This window comes from Rattus rattus, chromosome 4 (assembly GCF_011064425.1).
Source record: "Rattus rattus isolate New Zealand chromosome 4, Rrattus_CSIRO_v1, whole genome shotgun sequence".
In the NCBI taxonomy this organism is placed as follows: domain Eukaryota; kingdom Metazoa; phylum Chordata; class Mammalia; order Rodentia; family Muridae; genus Rattus; species Rattus rattus.
Window position 1 is genome coordinate 21,869,793 of NC_046157.1, and position 23,009 is coordinate 21,892,801.

The following is a 23,009-nucleotide window of genomic DNA, read 5'->3' on the forward strand; positions in this document are numbered from 1 at the left end:
TTGGAGCCAGCAAATCAAGAGAAACATCTGCTGTAGGGCTCAGATGTGGATAGCACGCTTAACTTTTGGTTGGTGGAAGCTAAGGGTCTGTTCATACGTTCCAAAAAGACTTACTTAATGGTCACAAGAATGCGACAGAGTTGTGTGACCAAACAAGTGGCTATTTAAGGGGCTAAGATAGCCCAAAATAATTCGGTACCGAACCAGCCTACAGACTGGAATGTTTAACCTGGGCATGGCCTCTACCCCATCCCACCCCACCCCTGTTATTTTAGTTCACGTATTCGACAAGAGGAAAAGCACAAATTATGCTCTATCAGAAACCCTAATTTTTTTTTCGTTTTACACAATCTGAAGTAATTTTCGAAAAAAAAAAAAAAACTAAACAAAATACAATAGTAAAAAATAGATACTTCCCTAATCTATTCACTTAAGGGGAGGAGCTCTTAGCTTCCTATTCAAGTCAGAAGTAATTAAAAACAGAAGGAATGTTTTTAGGACAATCTACGAATGCGGATTCCGGTGTTGCACTCCTTTTAATAACGCCAGAGCTCTACCCCTGTTTCTATTCCCTAACCGCCATCGGAGGCCGGAAGCCACGTATCAGCACGGGCCGTTCCTTCCCTAACCACTCTATGGTAGTCGGGTTACTCTCGCTATGAGAACTCTATGGTTCCGGGGCGGGCTGGGAGGCCTGAATTTGAAGCAGAGGCGGGAAGATGGTGGCGGTAGCTGTCAGTAGGCTGGGGTTCTGTCGCACGGGAGGCCTCTGGGACTGTGTCGTGTCCTGAACAGTTGAGAGGAACTTGTTTGCAATGAATCTTCCGCGCCGGAGTGGGAAACGGCGGCGTTCATCATCCGGCTCCGACTCATTCTCGTTCTCGGGAGACGGTGATAGCTGTGTCAGCCCTCAGCTCCTGTGTAGGCCGGTGCTGAGTCCACCTCCGGGGCTGGGACGCGGCCGGAGGCTCGGAGGGACAGGTACTCGTACAGAGGGGCCGACACGGTCGAAGGCAGCAGGAGACGGTATTCCAACACGCAGGCTGAGGTGGGCCCCGAGGGTAGCAGGAGTATGCATTCCCCCACTGGAGCTGGATGGCCGGAGGGCTGCTATCCAGCACCCTGCCTTGGACTCCAACACCGGGGACCGCTTCCCTCTTGGCCACCAACATGCACAGCTGATAGATGTTTTAGCCCACCACTGCCTCCGTAGATATGGCCATTCTTTGGTTTTTGGGTCTTTACAACTTCCCAGAAACAACTTCCAAGTTGGCCAGATCCTGTCACCATTTCGAGGGGTTGCTTCGAATAATGTCCAGTAGTACTTCATATTGGGGAAGTACCAGATTGCAGGCTGTTTTGAATCCAGAGCAAAGCTGGAAGACTTTGTTTCCTCAGAACATTAGCCTGGTTCTTGTTTGCTTTTTTTTTTTTTTTTTTGAGATAAAGGCTTGCTCAAGGTCAGGGTAGGCTGGGGTCTCGAACTCTGGATCCTTCTTATCCGTAAATCTTGGGATTACAGGCCTGCACCAATGCATTTCATAATGCTTTGCCCTTGGTTAGGCAGACATCTCAGTACGAAAATGTAAAGAGAAACTTATCTAATTAGTTTTGTAATGCTTAATCACTCATAGAGCGCCTTCTATCTCCAAATCTGTACAGACTTTTAAATTCAGGGTATATAGCACACATTTTTGTTTGTGGCTTTTTAAGAGTTTTCAAAATTACGTCTAGTAAATAAAAATTTGCTGGTATCTTTCTGTATAGGGCCAGTTTCTTATTAAGTCTCTAGAAGTTGAGATGTGTTTTAAGTTTGGTAGGAATTCAAATAGACGGGCTAACTACTAAACTTGTATGTAATTAAATCGTTTTTGTTTTCCTGAAAGGAACATGCAAGCAAAGAGTTTCTGATGACCAGATAGACCAGCTGCTATTGGCAAACTGGGGACTCCCTACAGCAGTTCTGGAGAAATACCACAGTTTTGGTGTAAAAAAGATGTTCGAATGGCAGGCAGAGTGTCTTTTGCTCGGACAAGTCCTGGAAGGAAAGAATCTGGTTTATTCAGGTATTCAAATTTACGCAAACTTCTTTCACTAAAGTTATCGGTGTGAACAATTCCCCGTTGGGTTGGTGGCATTTTTTTTTTTTAAACAGTCAGAACATCATCATTTGCATCCTGACATCATGAAAGTTCCATTACGTGGTAGAGGAGGGAAGCAAGGACGTTTGTAATTTATGTGGTAAAAATTCCGCTTGTTTAATGAACGTACTTCGGAGTGAGTCTGTAATGGGAGATGCCAGCCTGCTCTCCTTTGTTCTCCGCTGCCTCTAACTTTTATATTCACAACTGAGCTGATTGTTCAGGGTCGTACTTACAGAACAGTATGTCTTATACTTTATAAGACATACATGGGTTCTCAAGAGCAACTTGGATATGCACAATTTTAAACCTTTGTTTGCTGTAGTGTCTTAAGGATCAAATATAAGATACGATTCCTCTGTGTCAGTTTCCTCTGAAGTTCTGAGGCATTGAGAGTTTTATTAACACTGTGAAAAAGAACCAGAATGCCAACTAAGTAGATACAAGTCCAGACTGTGTACTCAGACTAATTGGGTTTGGGAGCTGTATCGTTTACTGGCTTCGTGGATTTGCAAATTGTAGGGAGAGTGGAGGAGGGGGATGCTAACTGACTTGGTAGAGCTGAGCGTTAATTATAAAAGCTTCCAACAGTTTGGCCTACAGAATGCATTTAAATGCATTTAAAGTGTGGCATTAAATGGTATCGCCAGTCGGTTGCTGACTGTTGGAATACCTAGGCATTTCAGTTTCTTAAATCACTTACCACTTTGGTCAGCAACTCACACAATCAAGACATTTTTACCTTAGATATATATTGGATCTGCAGACTTTCTGTCTTTGGTTCCATTACCTGGGGTAGCCGTCAACATCTTCCTTCTAGATCTGGCAGTACCCTCGTTAACACATTTATCTTTTTCTCTGATCTTGTCCTGCTTCTGTAGTCACCATAAATACGACTTTCCCACTGTGTTTCTAAGAACATGCTAGTTATTTCACATTGCTTTCAGGATAGACCAAAAAAGTCCTTAGGTGGTAGGATTATAACCCTCTTCTTTGAGTGGCACTTAAACATTTCAAAATCTGTAGTTATGCATGTGTCTGTGTGTCTGTCTGTGGGGCTGTGAGTGCAGTGTGCAGAGACCAGAAGAGGACGTTCAATCCCCTGGAGCAGGAGCTGCAGGCAGTTGGGAGTGGTCTGATATGGACGCTGGAATTCAGACTCTGCTGGATGCTGGGGATCAAGCTTATGTCCTCTCTAAGAACAGCTCACTTTGTTAACTGCCATGCCACGTCTCCACTCCTCGTCTCAAACCAACCTCTGCTGCCTTTCTTTTCAATCTCTTTACTCTCCTCTTTCCTTTCTGTAATCTTTATAGCTCCTCCCAGTTTCTGTCCTAGCCTTTATCTTATTATCTCAAAGGTGTTCATGGGGGAAGGGGAGATTTTACCTATTCAGTGGATTCTTAAAGAACAGAATTGGTGAGGTACTCAGCGGTGTTCATCATTAAAAGTCCTCTCCGTTTACTCAGATTATTTGGAAACCTAGTGTAGAGTCAAGGGCATTTTAGGAGTTAAGGTTTCAAGTTGACTCTTTAATGTATTAATCCTAGACTCTCTAATACTGGGTATGGTTTACAACACTTAATAATGCAGTGTACGAATGCTACTTTTTATTATAATTTTGTGGAATAATCATGTTTTAGCTCCTACAAGTGCTGGGAAGACGCTTGTTGCAGAGTTACTTATTTTGAAGCGGGTTTTGGAAACTCGGAAGAAAGCGTTGTTCATTCTGCCCTTTGTGTCTGTGGCTAAAGAGAAGAAATACTATCTCCAGGTAACAGTGTTTGTTGTTTGAAATAGTGAAAGGTTCAGCATTGCTAGCATTGGTTTTACTCATCTGAAGGAGGTATAAAATCAAATGGAAAATGAAGTTTCTTTTATCGCATGTATATAGCTTTAAAAACTGACTTAAAATTCTTAGTAGTTTATTGGAACAGTTGGGCATTGTGGTACAGGTGTGAGATTGGATCTACCTGAAATTCAAGGGAGAAGGAGGGTTCCCTGGGCAACTTAGTGAAACCCTGTGTCAAAGAGTTAAAAAGAGGCCTAAGGACATTTAGCTCAGCACTAACAAAACAAACCCCAGAGAGGGAAATTTAAAAATTATTATTGTGTAAGGTAGAAAGGGATAGCAAATCAGAAGGGTATCCTTGGGTACTGTATTAAAATGATGAACTGTTCATAGGAAGTAAAAAGTAGCATGTAACTGCAAATGAAAATTAGCATTGAAACCAAGTAGTTGGACTAATGATTGTATGGAAAAAGTCATGTTTAAGGAGGCCTATCACACTGCAGCCAAGGATCACTGAGAAGACTTAGCTTCCCTTGTCTTGTTACGTGAGTCTTCATTTCTGCTGATGATAAAGTACTCCACTATTTTAAAGGCATTTCCACAAACACAGTGTCCATTAGATAGAGAAAAAAAAAAAAAAAAGACTAGTGATTTCTGCAGTGAAGCAGTGTGCTCTTTGAATAGAAATCTTTGTCAGACTGGTCAGTAATCTGGATTTTCATGCCGAGTCGCCAGGCACAACCTGCAGGGCCTTGTGGGTTTTATTTGCAAACTGAGGCCATTAACTCTTAGTACTATGACTCATTAAACTCAGACTCTCGGAAGAAATTGATTGAATGAACATGTCTAAAGTTCCATGGTTTTACAAATCTTTTTAATGGTTATTGCAGAGGCCAAATAGCCAACAAAGCTGGTCCCACTCAGGAACTTCCTCTCAGCTTAGACTCAAAGTAGCAAAACGATGAAAGGACCCCTTTCATTGAGAAGGTATGCTAGTTAAGAGTTAAACCAAAAGTTAATATCAATCCCACAGAACTGAATTTCTGAAAAATTTTCTCCCATCATACGAAAAACTAGTCTTTAAGTAAGATAAGAGTATTTCCTTGTAAAGTGTAAATTTGTTCCTTAAAACGTTTAACTACTTTCTACTATTGAATTAAACATGTGAACTTCAGTGTTTTTCAATTTTAAATTCTGTAATAGCTGTTAGAACTTAGATTATTAAACTGATTATTAATTTATTTCACTCTTTTTACTGGTAATTGCAATGCTAAGCTCTGTTAATTCTAAGCATATTTTGGTAAATGATTCTATTTCTAGTATGTGATATACCATCTTTAAATACTCTGTTATGGGATAGAACCCAACTACAACTTGTTAGATGATAAGTTTTTATCTGTATTGTTTCTTTTCACTTAATTTAGAGTCTGTTTCAGGAAGTAGGAATAAAGGTAGATGGCTATATGGGCAGCACCTCACCAACTGGACGTTTCTCCTCCTTGGACGTTGCTGTTTGCACTATTGAGAGAGCCAATGGGCTGATCAATCGCCTCATTGAGGAAAATAAGATGGATCTCTTAGGTAAGAATGATATAACACTAAACAGGTCTTTCCTGTTTTTGATGGAAAGAAGTAAAGCTGTGATTCCTATATGACCTATATCATTGCTTATTTTCTTCATCTGTTTTTGGAGGCAAGAATTGGCAGAGGTAATGTCAGGAACTTCATGTTTATGTGCTATCTTTTGCATGTATTTTTTTTACTTTCTGTCTTCTTGATTTTGCTACCTTGCATTAAAATTGACTTTCACATTTATTATTTGTTTATCTAATTTTTATGTGTATGCGTGTGCACGCAGCATGGCACATATGGGAAGGTTAGAGACAACTTGTGGGAATTGATTCTCCTCCCGGATGTGTGTTCTGGAGATGGCACTCAGGTTAGCAGTCTTGGCAGTAAGTCCCCTACTCACTGAGCCGTCTCACTGGTCTCTTACTTGCATTTTTGAACTTTATAAAAGTCAGGATATGCTTGAGCCTCTGTCACTTTTCATCACTACTTTCTTGACTCAACTTTGCCAGGAAGAGAAAGAAGTGCATTGGGGTTGGACAATTATAGTTGTTTTACACAATTAGTGAATTTATGTGTTCATTATTGTATTTTGGTACTATGGGCTCTTGATTAGAACTGGATTCTGAGGCTAACATTCAATAGGGAAATGATAGTCACATATCCTTGTACCTTAAGATCAGTCCCTAGATAGAGGAAAGCAGTTGTAGTAGCATCAGGTACAGAAGTCTTATCAGCTCACCGAGAGAGAACCCAGTGAGCTTAAAGCCAGCAAAAGCATTGCACCAGCAGAGAGCTGGAGAGTGAGAGTCACCGGCTGAAAAGGCATGGTAAGACTGTTGCTTACACTCAGGCAGAGATAGCAATCACTTTATAGTAGAATTTTTTTTTTTTGTCTCACACTATCCTGTTCCCAAATAAAAGACACAGAAACCTGGTATTTTATTTACAAGTTGCTGGCACTGTGTTGGGCAGGTTCTGAGCTATTCTAACCAACATCCCAGCCATAAGACCCCATGTTACTTGTAGTTTGAGTCTGCCTGGCTTGCTCTGCTCCATGTGTGTCCTCAGGGTGAGCTTCTCTTGACCATGTCCTCCTGGTCCATCCTGCCCCATGGACCTCCTCTATCCTTCCTCTTGTGCTCTTACTTGAGACCCCCTCCTTGATCTCAAGTCCCAATTTCCTCTCTTTTGGGACACCGAACTCCGCATCTGAATACACAATGTACAAGCCCAAGCCTAACAAGAATTTGTTTTAGTATTCCTCATTAGTGACCTCATTGGGGATTTTGCTCTGCACACTAGGCAGGATAAATACTTTTAGAATAAAAGTGAAAGCTTGTTGGAATAACTTGTCATATAGTATGAACTGGAGATAGTTCACACACAAGGAACATTTCTTTTATGTCATTAGGAAATCGAAAGGTCTTTATGAAAACTGATATTATAAAGCAGATTAGATGCATTCTTCATGTAACGGTTCAGGAGAAGAGTCAAATAACAAAGGAGAGGCTGTATTCCTAGCAGGCGCCCACTGGGGGTCAAGAGAGGTGACAGGATAACTAAGGGAAAAAGTCACATGACAAGGAGAATAGCAAACAGTTTGAAGCATCCACCCTGGCTGCTCCAGGAAGGAGAAGCCAGAGCTATAACTCTATAGGCAGTTTGTTTTCTCGTTTAGCAGTCCTGAGATGGAACCCTGAAGGGACAGCCATTCACTAAGACCATTCATGTAAGACGGGAAGACTTATCCCTCAGTACATCTGCAAGTCATAGCATGCAAACGTCCAAAAAGTCAAGTTAGAAACTTAAGTAGCTTAATCTAAAGATATCGAAATGGTTGAAATGCCAAAGAATTCAGGACTTTAGTTTAAAAAGCAACTAATACCTGGGGAGTGGTGGAACACACCTTTTATCCCAGCACTCAGGAGGCTGAGGCAGGCAGATCTCTGAGTTCAAGGCCAGACTGGTCTACAGAGTGAGTTCTAGGAGAGCCAGGGGCTACACAGAGAAACCCTGTCTGAAAACAGCCAGCCAGCCAGCCAACCAACCAACCAACCAACCAACCAACCAACCAACCAACCAAAAAACCCAACAAAGGACTCCAAAGAGGGTTCAAATTAATAGATAATTGAGGTAAAGAATTTAAGACTTGAAAAAAAAAAAACTAAGCAAAGAAATAGAATACTAGAAGTCAATAGTAAAATAAACTATAAAAACTAAACAAATACAGGGAAATTTGAAGGTACGCTATAGCTTTAATTTTTTTAAAACCTACTTTTAATGTTGTTTCTTAAATGCTTTACCCTTCCTTCTAGCCCACTACCCACCAGAGGTAGTGGAAAAGAAAAGTTATTAGGATACGGGGAAGTGGACCCATTTAGAAATTGTTCTTTGAGGCAAATACTATGTGTTATCAGGAAATCAGCAGTTCAGTTCACAGGAATCATCACTGGCAACTTGATCCCCTCACAGACACTTCAGGAATAAACCAGCAGTCTAGTTTGGTAGTGTCAGGGTAGCAAACGTGAATCCACAGTGGTGGCTTGACCTAGCAGAGATAGCCAGACCTCAGCCAAATTGACACAGTCAGCAGGAGGGGTCAGGACCACCAGGGATGCCAGGAGAGGTTCTTTGCTGTGCCTCTCAAGGAAGTGAAAGTCAGCAAAGACTGGAGACCAAAAAGTGTTGCAAAGCTAACTATGCAAGCAAGCCAAGCCTGTCATTGTCTCTTGAGCCCTATTTATACTCCCTCCAAATATTATGTGTCCTTGACAGGTCTTGCCTCTTCATATGTCTTAGCAAAACTCCATGTGACTCTGTATCAGCTGACATCACTCTGCCAACTGACCGAGCCCATGGAAGTGGCAAGAAGCCCCTAGCACACCGCCAGGGGGTTTTCAGTGTGTTTCTCTCTATGGAGTCCTGAAAAATGGAGCTCAACTAGACATTGTAAGGAGAACCAAGATTTCTTAGCAAAAGTAAGCAAGATTAATAAGCCCTAAGTTAAATTAACCAAAGAAAAAAATGAAACTTAGGTTAATAAATTAGAGATGAAAAGGCCATATAACAGATTCCACTGATACCCGAGGATCATTGGGGAATTTTTTTTATTAAGTTGGGATATCTGGACTTAGTAGGTAAGTTTTTGGATTTATATGACCTTCCAAAGTTGAGTCTGGGTCTAGACACCTGAAGAGATCATGAACCATGAGCCTGAAAGAGTAGGAAAGTCTTCCAAGTTTTTATTAAAGTCCACCAGGTCTTTTGGAAAAGCTAATGGCAGTGCCCTCAGATCCTCCCATAAAATAGAGAAGAGATGCTTCTGAACTCGATTCACAAAGTCAGTAATATTCCTTTACCAGAATTCACAAAGCCAGTGATATCCCCTTACCAGAATCAAATAACGACACAGCAGCAACAGCACTGAAGGAGAAAACTAGGCTGGTCTCTGAAGATGGAGAAATCCTGAACAAAATAGTTGCTGGTAAAATTGAACACCAATTAAAAAATGATACACATGAGTAGGTTTCATTCCATTGATTTGAACATTGATATGAACAAATACAGCACATATGTAAGATCAAAACAAAACCATACTAGATGCAGATGCCGCATTTGATAAAATTAGTATCCGAGATAATAGCCTTGAAGAAACTGGAAACAGGATTATACCTCAGTGTAACAAAGGCATGTATGACCAACTGTGCCCAGTGTTACACTACATGCTGAAAGCATGTCTAAGTCAGGAACTTGACAAAAGTGTCCCCTTCCGTTCTTGTGAAGAATTGTGCTTGAATTCTTAGTAGATGAATACGGCAAGAGAAGAAAAAGGATGCTAGCAGGTTACATGATCCTACGCTTAAAAGACTAAAAATGCTACCAGAAAATTCTTAGATCTTATCCATGCTTTCAGCAAAGTAGCAGGATATAGAATTAGCATGTACAAATAGGTGGTTTTATTGAACACTGACAATGAACATGCTAAAATCAGTTATTCTAAGTGTAGCAGCCCCCAAACCAAAACCAAAAAAACAAAATTTAGGGATGAGCCCGACCAAGGAAAGGAGGTAAAGGACCTTTATAGTGAGTACACTGAAGAAAGATTAAAGAGACACTCCATGTTTCTGCAGTGGTAGAATTAATGGTGTTAAAACAGTTATATTGCTAAGCTCAATCTATAGACTTAATGCAGTTCCCATAAAATTTCCAATGATAATTTTATAGAATTATTGTCTTATTTTTATAAGATTCTGAAATTCATATAGAAGCACAATCTTGAGCAAAAAGACTCAATTGGCATACTTGACTGCCTTCATGATGCACTGCAGAGACCCAGCAACAAGAAGGAACATAGTATAGCACAAGAACAGATGTGGAGACCAATGGGATAGAATAGAGTACCCAGAAACAAATCCATGTGGCTTAGGCATGGGTGCTTGTCATCCAGGTCTTTGCAAAGGTGCCTAAAATGTGTTTTAGATAAAAGAGTTTTTACAAGCACTACTGGGGAAACTGGATATCCACACATACATAAGTGAAACTAGATCTTTATTTCTCATCTTGTACAAAATCAATTTAAGACTTGAAACTACTAGAGGGCTACATAAGGAATTCAGTCACAAAGATAAAGGGCAATACTTCCGAATAGGATTATGATGGTTCAGAAAAAGAACTGACAAGATAGCATCAAATAAAAAAAATCTGTAGCGCACAGGAAACAATTTCCAGTGGGAAGAAGCAGCCTGTAAAGTGGGAGACATCTTCACCAGGTATATACACAGGAGAGTAAAACCCAGAATATACATAGGACTAAAACAAAACAAAAGCAAAAAACACAACAATAAGAGAACAAATGATCTAACTAATGGTGAATGAACTCAATGTCAATGAATGGATAAAGAATATAAAAATATAAAATGAAGCCACAAGAAAAAAAATCATGTTTTTGCCAATTGTTGGAATTGTAATCATTATTTGACTTAAGACAAATCTCTCTTTCTGTCATGTAAGATTTAGGTTAAATTGAACATTAAAGTAGAAAATAGACTAGTATGAGGCTGGTATGGGACAACCAGGCAATGGGGGTGGGGTAAATATGTGCTGTATTAGTCACAGTTTTCTAGAATAACAGAATTTAAAAAATCAATCTATACAGAAAGAATTAGAATGATATACAGGCTGTGGTTCAGATAATCCAAAAATGGCTGCCTATGAGCAGAAAGTCCAAGAATCCAGAAGTTGTTCAGTCCATGAGGCTGGAATTCTGAAGAATTAGGCTCTAATTGATGCTAGTGAAGGAATAGACTTGCTTCTTCCTGTCCTTATATCCGTTTCCAGCAGAAGACGTGGCCTGGATTAACGGCGTGTCTTCCACCTTAAGGTCAGGATTAAAGGCTGGTCTTTCTACTTGGAAGATCAGGATTCCATGTGGATCTTCCTACTTCAGATTAAGCAAAAATCCCTCATAATTGTGCCCTCTGTTTTCAGGTTTTGTTCCAGATGTAGTCAAGTCGACTACCAAGAATAGCCATCACTACTACATTTTATGCATGCATGATAGTATTTAGCGAAACTCATTATGTTATATAATTAATGTATACAAATAGAACACAATATAAAAGTGAAATATAAGACTAAAGAAAGTATTGGCCCACAATACATTTTTAATGAGTTTGCAGCATTATTATAAGTGCTCTGATTGGTTAATTCTAAAGGCATGAGAGAAGAGCATCATGATTATATGTTCAGTAGTAGGGTGATTCTAGTTGTTATATCTTTAAAAACCCCTTAAAACCATCTCTTTCTTCTTGATCCAATCCTCCTCCTCCTCCTCCTTCTCCTCCTCCTCCTTCTCCTCCTCCTCCTCCTCCTTCTCCTCCTCCTCCTTCTCCTCCTCCTTCTCCTCCTCCTCCTTCTCTTCCTCCTCCTCCTCTTCCTCCTCCTCTTCTTCTAATTTAATTAGGTTAGGGGGATTGTCTCACTGTGTAGTCCAGACTGGCCTTGAACTCACAGTAGTTCTTCTGCCTCAGCCTCCCGAGTGCTGTAGGTAACTTTCAAACATAATTAGGCTATATTTCCTAATAGCTAAAATCACTAACACTGAAAACCCTAGATGGGTATTTATTATCTATCCATTTCTACAAAATCACCAATTTAGAAGTATGAGTGCTGACAGGTAATTTTCCCTGGGAGTGCTATTGGTTTTGTCAACAACACAAACCTAGACATACCCGACAAGAGGGACTCTCAATTGAGGGAATGCTGCTATCATATTGGCATGCAAATAAGCCTCTGAGGACATTTCTTGAGAGATAATTGATGTGGAAGGGCCCAGCCCAGCGTGGGCAGTGCTGTCTCTAAGCAGGCAGTCCTGGGATGTATAATAAGAAAGCAGATTGAGCAAGCTAGGAAGCAGCACTCCTCCGTGGTCCCTGCTCTCGTTCCTGCATTTGGTTCTGGGCGTGAGTTCCTGTTTGGCCTCCTTCAGTGATGGACTATAATCTGGAATTGTAAGCCAAATAAATCCTTTCCTCCCCAAATCCTGGCATTTCCTTCTGGTCTTTCTGGTCATGGCATTTACCACAGCAAGAAGACTTTCTATTTACCATACTGGGTTTGGCTGTTTTGTTTGCCCTGAGTAAGCTAATCACTTACTTTTTGTAATTAGTATATATGGTGATAGGATTGCTTAAGATGTTTAAAACATCACGTAAGGAATTGGCCACAGTACAGAATCTGGGCTTTCCTTCGTGGCAGAACTTTGCATCACTGCAAGATCTTATTGTGAGCTATTGGCTGTGAGAGACATGTGCTGCTGTCTCAGGATTCTTAGAACGGTGCAGTTTTGTAACAGTCAATCTGGAAACCCTTGTAGGAATGGTGGTCGTGGATGAGCTGCACATGCTGGGGGACTCTCACCGAGGGTATCTGCTGGAACTCTTACTGACCAAGGTTTGCTTTGTCACTCGGAAGTCAGCATCGTGGTAAGTACTAGAGGAAATTGATTTCCTGATATTTGAAAAGATGTTGAAAAAGAATCTATAAAAGTGAAAACATTTACAGGCATATAGTGCCTTTTTTATTTGAACAAATTCATGTATAATAGTTTGGTTTTGTTCTATCAAAGTTCTCATCCTGTGAGTCTTAACCCCACTTTTGGTCAAATGATTGTTTCACAGGGGGTTAAGCATTAGAGAACACAGATATTTTAATATTGATTTTCATAACAGTAGCAAAATTAGTTACAAAATAGCAACAAAAATAATTTTATGGTTGGGGGTCACCACAACACGAGGTATTAAAGGACTGCAACATTGGGAAGGCTGAGAACCACTGATCTAAAAGAAGTACTTAGTTGATGTTAGACGACTTTTGGACATTTAAACTTCTGACTGCTCAATTTTAATATATAGATTATGATATCTTTATGATAGAGTAAATATCTAGTGCTTGTATGTGTTACTTATACATATATCTAATTTAAGTAGCAAAGACTAATTTTGTAAAATGCCATTTTTCAGCCCTTAGAGCACAGACTGTCAACTTTCTACCATAAAAGTTAAAAAAAAAAATCTATAGCAGTCTGTACTTCCAGCTACTTACATTTTCTTAGTTTTAGATTTTATATATTGATTTCTTATTTTAAAAATTAATTTAAAAATAAATTTTATTGTTAAAGGAACTTGCAAACTTGCAAATAGAATAATCACCACCCACCAAAATGAATCAGACCCAAAGTCTATGTATCTCAACAGTTGAGAATAGCCATTCATGATGGATTTCTACTTTCATTACCCAATACATTTTTATGCATTCGTTAGACTGCTTTCAAACATTAAAATATTTCTGACTACTCATTTAGACCACTACCAAAAATGACAGCTACATGATAGAATTAGAACTAGCTTTATGCTTTCTGGTAACTTGTGTCCATAGCTTGCACTGTCCTTCCTAATCCCCTAAGAGCCTTTCTTATTCACTTTTTATACTGGCTGGTTTTGTGTGCCAACTTGCCAGAAGCTGGAGTTATCACAAAGGAGCCTCCCTTCAGGAATTGCCTCCATGAGACCCAGCTGTAAGACATTTTCTCAATTAGTGATCAAGGGTGGGAGGACCCAGCCCATTGTGGGTGGTGCCATCCCTGGGCTGGTGGTCCTGGGTTCTATAAGAAAGCAAGCTGAGCAAGGCAGGGAAGCAAGCCTGTAAGTAACATCCCTCCATGGCCTCTGCATCAGCTCCTGCTTCCGGACCTGCTTGAGTTCCAGTCCTGACCTCCTTTTCTCTTCAACTTGCTTCTTGGCCATGTTTTTTTTTGTGGACTATAAATCCTGACTAAGATACTTTTCTACATGCTATTCTGTATGTATGTTTACATATATATTATATATGTATACTATATACATATGTACTATATATATTTATGTGTTATTGGCTAGATTATGCGTATGAGGAAGAACATAAATTTTTTTCTTTCTGAGATTGTGTGATCTTGTTAAGATTACACATTCAAAGGTTATATATACAGTTTTCTATAAATTTTATAATTTAATTTTCTTTTAGAGCTGAATAGTATTCTTTATTATATGTGTGTATGTACATTAAATTTTCATTATGCTTTTGTCTGTTGATGGACAAGTAGGTTATTCTTCATTATTGTGAATAAAACATCAATAAACTTGAAACTGCAAATATAGGGTACTGAGTTCCCTGGGTACTGAGTTAGTCACAGAGATTCACCTGCCTCTGTTTCCTGAGTGCAGGGATTAAAATGTGTTTCAGGCTTTAAATAAAGTTGTTGATCCATTTTGCATAGATATTTATATAATTTTAGTATATTGATTTCTTGCTAGGGGAAATTAAGATTTCTCTTTTATATTTCCTATTCACCTGACCCAGCTTCCTCCTCCCCTCCAGTTTCTCCTTACTTACTCACCACCTTCGCATTGTGCAAATAGGATTCTAATTTTGCTTAGATCATTGTTCAGTGTTCCCGTGATACACTGTTCACTCAACTAGAGCAGGTTGTGATTGATTTTACCTTTGGAAAGCCTATTTGTGTTCTTATTAAATATCTTTATTGTTTGAGGGCTTGGCTTTCTGTATTCTTATCCCTCACAAGTACAATAAAATATAACTCAAAAATGCCTACATGTTTGAAAATTAAATAACAGATTTTGAACTAACTTTTGTGTAAAACATGTAAAAAAAAATGCTCCAACTGACTAAGGAAAACAACCCAATATATCAGCGAGAGGCTTAAATAGGCATTTGCAAGAGAAGTTTCAAACAGTCTGCACATGTGAAATGTCACAAAGCATCATTAATCATCAGAAATTACTTCTTTAAAAAAACTATTCCTGTAGTCTCTCCATAATATTTATTATTAACATGATTGACAATACAGTTGGCGGATGGTGACAAGATAGTGGAACAGTAGAACACACACACACAGATTGTGGGAGTGCTACTTTGTTGTTGGTCTGTCTCCCCTGGAAAACAGCTTTATATCACTCATTAAGTTTGAATATCTGGCCAGTAATCTGTGCTCTAGTAATTTTACTCTTGGTCTGTACTCTAAAGAAGCGTCTGCATTTGTATACCAAAGGCCATGGCCAAGGCTGTTGCTGGCAGAGCTGTGTGTCATTCTCGTATGTTTCCTGATGTGGTTTTCATTTGTGTTTTCAGCCAGGCAGATTCGGCCAGCGCTCTGGCTTGTGCTGTGCAGATTGTTGGCATGAGTGCTACTCTTCCTAACCTGCAGCTCGTGGCTTCCTGGCTGAATGCTGAACTTTACCATACTGACTTTCGCCCTGTTCCACTTTTGGAATCAATAAAAGTAGGAAATTCCATATATGACTCTTCAATGAAGCTTGTGAGAGAATTTCAACCCCTGCTCCAAGTGAAGGTGAACTATTACTGCTATATCTCCACCATCAGTGCCTTTGCAATTCCTACCAAGCTATTAGCAAGTTTTAATTGTATAATTAGCAGTTGTATAGGAGCAGATATACATTATGTATCTGTTAGAATCAATACGAATCTGTTTTATGTTAAGCAATTGATGAGGTTAGTGAGAAAGAGAATGTAATATGCTTTCAATTTAATAACTCATTTCCTGACCTATATATAATATAAACATTGGAGAGTGGATGTTTTCTGGTCACGGAGGAGAAGACTTTCCTATGCTTTGGTTTATGTTAGACACTCAATGGAACACTGACGTTTGTTGAATGTAGAACTACTATATAGTAAGTATGCCGAATGAAAAGATGATTTTCTTTAAGATTTATTTATTTTTATGTGCATTGGTGTTTTGCCTGCATGAATGTCTGTGAAGGTGCCAGATGCCCTGGGATTGGAGCTATAGAAGCTATAGACAGTTGTGAGCTGCCATGGGGGTGCTGGGAATTGAACCAGGTCCTCTGGAAGAGCAGCCAGTGCTCCTAACTGCTAAGCCATCTCTCCAGCCCTGAGGATTATTGTTTTAGGAGTCAGATAGATTTTAGTCGGACAATGAAGAGAGATACATAAAATGTCTGAGGTAGTATTAGTTCAGTGATAAAATCTCTCTGAACTTTCTATCTTTGTGTCTGTCAAGTAGAATGTAATACTTGGTTTTGGTAAGACTTAAATATGATTTTCTGTGTGTGTGTGTGTGTGTGTATGTGTGTGTGTGTGTGTGTGTGTGTGTGTGTGTGTGTGTGTGTGTGTGAGAGAGAGAGAGAGAGAGAGAGAGAGAGAGAGAGAGAGAGAGAGATGTATAAAGTGCTGGATCAATGATACTCCCTGATACCCCTGCACACACTGGCATTCTTCCAGCATGGAATGGCTTCCACAGGGCGTTCACACAGACTCTTGACTGTATTTGGAAAAATACTTCCCACTGAGATAATATTTCTCCATCTTCACATCTGAGCTCACTTGTTTTCTCAGGGAAATCTCTCCCTTACATCTCTGTCAAATATGAAATTCTAAATACGACAAATCTAACACATCATGTGGTGGTTTATTTCCTTTCTGTGTTTTTAGTGACACTGAAAGTAAACCCCTGGCCAATTAAGATTCCGTTTTATTCACCAATGCATTTCTGGTACCTGAGGTGAGATGATAACCGTGAGCCGTGTGAATAAAACCTTTTCACTGTCAGCATTATGTTCATTGTAGATTTTATTTATATTTATAAATGATATTACATTTATTTTAATGTTCATTTTTCTTGTAAGTGATTTTTATTATGCCTTTAATAGAAAACTTTTCGTATGAATCAAAGTTAAAACTTTAACCCATTGTGAGGTGTTTCAAAGATATGACTGATGTATCTATTTCTTTTTCTTTTTTTAGGGAGATGAAGACCACATTGTTAGTTTATGCTATGAGACCGTTCGGGATAACCATTCAGTATTAGTCTTTTGTCCATCAAAAAAATGGTGTGAGAAGGTGGCCGATATCATTGCCCGGGAGTTTTACAATCTGCACCATCAACCCGACGGTGAGTGACAGGTGGAGGGGAGCCTTCATCCTGACTGTATTTGACGGTAGCTGTGGTGATGATAGCAGCAGAGCACATCTCTGTTCTTATGTCACCGTGTGTCAGCTGGGTGTTCTTGGCAGAGCTCTTCTAGTCCTTTCCTGTCCTCTTTGCAGATAATGTGTACATATACTCAGACTAACTGTCTTCATTTTGGATTCATGGGCTTTGAGAAGTTCAATCTCTGGAGCCCCTAAGATGTATGCAAAATTACATAGACAGACACACACACACACACATACGCACACATACATATTTTTTTTCTGGAGAAAGTGACAATGTCTTTTTTTAATGTTCAGAGGTAAGAGCATACAAAGAGTCACACATACATATCCATGTAGACAGAATCAGCTTTAGTGTTGGATATTTTATGTATAATATAATACATTGTTTGACTATAGTTTGATGAATTTTAATGTCTAAATATGTATTTCTGCCTATCCACGCTATTGTAATTACCATACAGACTTTCTGCGACTGTGAAATATGCTCTTGTGCTGTCAGTCTCCTCCCTCTGTCAGCTGCAGGCGACCACTGATGTGCGTTCTGTCACTTTAGGTTGCCATGCCTTTCCTAACAGTTTCATGTAAGTGATGCCATAGAGTATGAGTTTTTCTTTTGTAAATAGTTTCCTTCACACAACTTGATGATTTTATGGTCTATTTGAAGTATTGCATTGATGAGTTTGTTCCCTTTAAATACTGAACAGTCATGTAGCATGCTGCAGTAACTACTACTTCCTGTTTTTACCGGTTATACGATAAATACTTGCCTCAATATTTTCCCTAGCACGTGATCATGTGTGGCCTTGGCTCGCTCAGACATCCAGACTTTCAAAGGTGTCTCTGTCGCTTGCCTTTTCCTCCTGTGTTGACACTCTCTTTCATGGCTGATAAGTTTGGTTGAATTCTAGACCTTTTAGATATAATATTGTATTGACTCTAATAGTGCTTCCTACTTCCATCCTATTCTACTTATTTTTTCTAGGAATTTTACAAAATACCTAGAATATTGAAGTTGAAAGTATCTATGATTAAAGATTTAGTTTTATGAAATGTAATTCGTATATTTAATACTCAGTTTCCTTCTGAACCCCACCATTTCTCTCCCTGTTACCCACTCTTCATGACTTAGAAATGAGTTACTTTGAAATAAATGATGTTTTTATATAAATGAGCTATTATCATTGAGATTTCTCTAAATCCTGAGGCCATTGTCTTTGCAGTGAAGTTGTAGAGCTGCAGACAGTTCTAGTGGTCGGATAAACAGACAGTTCTGGTGGTAGGATAAACAGACAGTTCTAGTGGTAGGATAAACAGACAGTTCTGGTGGTCGGATAAACAGACAGTTCTGGTGGTAGGATAAAAGGTATTTTATTGCTTTTTGGCCAGTGACTGGCATTGAAAGACCCCTGGAGTGGGGAGACCCTCACTCAAGTCTCGGGATGATGCAACCCCCCAAGAACTCACACAAGACCGTCCTTGTTGTAATTACATGAGGTTTATCGATAGCAACCAGTGCACTGGGGTCGAGACTCGTATCCCACACAGGGGCAGTGGAGTTCGACCCCGAGAGGCTGGGAGAAGAGGTATTTAAAGGGAGAAACCACAACCTGAGGGGGCAGGGATGGCGTCATAGAATAACAGTGAAAAATCACAAGGAAGAACTCTCTGTCTCCCAAGATTGTTTTCTAGGAGAAGCTGTCTCTTACTTCTCAGATTGTTTAACTTCATGGTCCGCTAGTTCTTAGGAGACGTTGTTTCCTGCTTCTCAAAATTGTTCTCTAAGATTTATGGTCAGCTAGTTTCTGGGAGAAAGCTGTTGAGCTGGCCAATGTAATTATCCATTCTATAGCCCTAGGAGAGGCTTCTTGGAACATACAATTCTGGGGCCTAACCTGTTTTCTTTTTTTTTCTGCTCTAAACTTTGTGTCTAGGGGGGCAACTTTAAAACTTTTATCTTTCAGCATCAAAAGGGTAGGCAGTCAGTATTTCAGCCTTGTAGCAAGTAAGCTCTGCTAAGTTTATTATACTGCCTGCTGTCTGTTCAGCATTATGTTGTCTTTGTAGCATCCCTGCCAGGCCTGTCTTAGCTGTGTGAGCTGCTTATACTGTGCCATGACAATTTGTGCCCCTTAAGGATCAATAGTTCTGTTATTTTATTACTTATAATTTTTTTTTTTTATTATTATTATTAACTTGAGTATTTCTTATATACATTTCGAGTGTTATTCCCTTTCGCGGTTTCCGGGCAAACATCCCCCTCCCCCTCCCTTCCTTATGGGTGTTCCCTCCCAACCCTCCCCCATTGCTGCCCTCTCCCCAACAGTCTAGTTCACTGGGGTTCAGTCTTAGCAGGACCCAGGGCTTCCCCCTTCCACTGGTGCTCTTACTAGGATATTCATTGCTACCTATGAGGTCAGAGTCCAGGGTCAGTCCATGTATAGTCTTTGGGTAGTGGCTTAGGCCCTGGAAGCTCTGGTTGGTTGGCATTGCTGTACATATGGGGTCTCGAGCTCCTTCAAGCTCTTCCAGTTCTTTCTCTGATTCCTTCAACGGGGGTCCTGTTCTCAGTTCAGTGGTTTGCTGCTGGCATACGCCTCTGTATTTGCTGTATTCTGGCTGTGTCTCTCATGAGCGATCTGCATTCACATTTTGATCATCCGTCTTGAGTTTCATTTGTTTTAGGCATCTAGGGTAATTCAAGCATTTGGGCTAATAGCCACTTATCAATGAGTACATACCATGTATGTCTTTCTGTGATTGGGTTAGCTCACTCAGGATGATATTTTCCAGTTCCAACCATTTGCCTACTTAATTTCATAAAGTCATTGTTTTTGATAGCTGAGTAATATTCCATTGTGTAGATGTACCACATTTTCTGTATCCATTCCTCTGTTGAAGGGCATCTGGGTTCTTTCCAGCTTCTGGCTATTATAAATAAGGCTGGATGAACATAGTGGAGCACGTGTCTTTTTTATATGTTGGGGCATCTTTTGGGCATATGCCCAGGAGAGGTATAGCTGGATCCTCAGGCAGTTCAATGTCCAATTTTCTGAGGAACCTCCAGACTGATTTCCAGAATGGTTGTACCAGTCTGCAATCCCACCAACAATGGAGGAGTGTTCCCCTTTCTCCACATCCTCGCCAGCATTTGCTGTCACCTGAGTTTTTGATCTTAGCCATTCTCACTGGTGTGAGGTGAAATCTCAGGGTTGTTTTGATTTGCATTTCCCTTATGACTAACGATGTTGAACATTTCTTTAGGTGTTTCTCGGCCATTCGGTATTCCTCAGCTGTGAATTCTTTGTTTAGCTCTGAACCCCATTTTTTAATAGGGTTATTTGTCTCCCTGCGGTCTAACTTCTTGAGTTTTTTGTATATTTTGGATATAAGGCTTCTATCTGTTGTAGGATTGGTAAAGATCTTTTCCCAATCTGTTGGTTGCCGTTTTGTCCTAACCACAGTGTCCTTTGCCTTACAGAAGCTTTGCAGTTTTATGAGATCCCATTTGTCGATTCTTGATCTTAGAGCATAAGCCATTGGTGTTTTGTTCAGGAAATTTTTTCCAGTGCCCATGTGTTCCAAATGCTTCCCTAGTTTTTCTTCTATTAGTTTGAGTGTATCTGGTTTGATGTGGAGGTCCTTTATCCACTTGGACTTAAGCTTTGTACAGGGTGATAAGCATGGATCGATCTGCATTCTTCTACATGTTGACCTCCAGTTGAACCAGCACCATTTGCTGAAAATGCTATCTTTTTTCCATTGGATGGTTTTGGCTCCTTTGTCAAAAATCAAGTGCCCATAGGTGTGTGGGTTCATTTCTGGGTCTTCAGTTCTGTTCCATTGGTCTATCTGTCTGTCTCTGTACCAATACCATGCAGTTTTTATCACTATTGCTCTATAATACTGCTTGAGTTCTGGGATAGTGATTCCCCTGAAGTCCTTTTTTTATTGTTGAGGATAGTTTTAGCTATCCTGGGTTTTTTGTTATTCCAGATGAATTTGCAAATTGTTCTGTCTAACTCTTTGAAGAATTGGATTGGTATTTTGATGGGGATTGCATTGAATCTGTAGATCGCTTTTTGGCAGAATGGCCATTTTTACTATATTAATCCTGCCAATCCATGAGCATGGGAGATCTTTCCATCTTCTGAGATCTTCTTCAATTTCTTTCTTCAGAGTCTTGAAGTTCTTATTGTACAGATCTTTCCCTTGCTTGGTTAAAGTCACACCGAGGTACTTTATATTATTTGGATCTATTATGAAGGGTGTCATTTCCCTAATTTCTTTTTCGGCTTGTTTCTCTTTTGTATAGAGGAAGGCAACCGATTTATTTGAGTTAATTTTATACCCAGCCACTTTGCTGAAGGTGTTTATCAGCTTTAGTAGTTCTCTGGTGGAACTTTTGGGATCACTTAAATATACTATCATATCATCTGCAAATAGTGATATTTTGACTTCTTCTTTTCCCATCTGTATCCCTTGACCTCCTTTTTTGTTGTCTGATTGCTCTGGCTAGAACTTCAAGAACTATATTGAATAAGTAGGGAGAGAGGGGCAGCCTTGTCTAGTCCCTGATTTTAGTGGGATTGCTTCAAGTTTCTCTCCATTTAGTTTAATGTTAGCCACTGGTTTGCTGTATATGGCTTTTACTATGTTTAGGTATGGGCCTTGAATTCCTATTCTTTCCAGGACTTTTATCATGAAGGGGTGTTGAATTTTGTCAAATGCTTTCTCAGCATCTAATGAAATGATCATGTGGTTTTGTTCTTTCAGTTTGTTTATATAATGGATCACGTTGATGGTTTTCCATATATTAAACCATCCCTGCATGCCTGGGATGAAGCCTACTTGATCATGGTGGATGATTGTTTTGATGTGCTCTTGGATTCGGTTTGCCAGAATTTTATTGAGTATTTTTGCATCGATATTCATAAGGGAAATTGGTCTGAAGTTCTCTTTCTTTGTTGGGTCTTTGTGTGGTTTAGGTATAAGAGTAATTGTGGCTTCATAGAAGGAACTCGGTAGTGCTCCATCTGTTTCAATTTTGTGGAATAGTTTGGATAATATTGGTACGAGGTCTTCTATGAAGGTCTGATAGAATTCTGCACTAAACCCGTCTGGACCTGGGCTCTTTTTGGTTGGGAGACCTTTAATGACTTCTTCTATTTCCTTAGGAGTTATGGGGTTGTTTAACTGGTTTATCTGTTCCTGATTTAACTTCGGTACCTGGTATCTGTCTAGGAAATTGTCCATTTCCTGCAGATTTTCAAGTTTTGTTGAATATAGGCTTTTATAGTAAGATCTGATGATTTTTGAATTTCCTCTGAATCTGTAGTTATGTCTCCCTTTTCATTTCTGATTTTGTTAATTTGGACACACTCTCTGTGTCCTCTCGTTAGTCTGGCTAAGGGTTTATCTATCTTGTTGATTTTCTCAAAGAACCAACTTTTGGTTCTGTTGATTCTTTCTATGGTCCTTTTGTTTCTACTTGGTTGATTTCGGCTCTGAGTTTGATTATTTCCTGCCTTCTACTCCTCCTGGGTGTATTTGCTCCTTTTTGTTCTAGAGCTTTTAGGTGTGCTGTCAAGCTGCTGACATATGCTCTTTCCTGTTTCTTTCTGCAGGCACTCAGCGCTCTGAGTTTTCCTCTTAGCACAGCTTTCATTGTGTCCCATAAGTTTGGGTATGTTGTACCTTCATTTTCATTAAATTCTAAAAAGTTTTAATTTCTTTCTTTATTTCTTCCTTGACCAGGTTATCATTGAGTAGAGCATTGTTCAATTTCCACGTATATGTGGGCATTCTTCCCTTTATTGATATTGAAGACCAGTTTTATGCCGTGGTGGTCTGATAGCACGCATGGGATTATTTCTATCTTTCTGTACCTGTCGAGGCCCGTTTTTTGACCAATTATATGGTCAATTTTGGAGAAAGTACCATGAGGAGCTGAGAAGAAGGTATATCCTTTTGCT

At 39.6% G+C, this 23,009-nt stretch overlaps 1 protein-coding gene across 1 annotated transcript in view; it reads left to right on the forward strand.

Moving 5' to 3' along the window:
• Positions 1-728: 728 nt before the first annotated feature.
• The window catches only part of Polq (DNA polymerase theta), a 110,554-nt gene continuing 88,273 nt past the window's right edge, over positions 729-23,009 (forward strand). Inside the window, exons 1-7 of the mRNA XM_032900184.1 lie at positions 729-981; positions 1,887-2,066; positions 3,785-3,915; positions 5,358-5,514; positions 12,380-12,488; positions 15,190-15,409; positions 16,846-16,993. Of these exons, the coding sequence (XP_032756075.1) occupies positions 816-981; positions 1,887-2,066; positions 3,785-3,915; positions 5,358-5,514; positions 12,380-12,488; positions 15,190-15,409; positions 16,846-16,993 (1,111 nt within the window). The 5' untranslated portion in view covers positions 729-815. The remainder of the gene's footprint in view (positions 982-1,886; positions 2,067-3,784; positions 3,916-5,357; positions 5,515-12,379; positions 12,489-15,189; positions 15,410-16,845; positions 16,994-23,009) is intronic.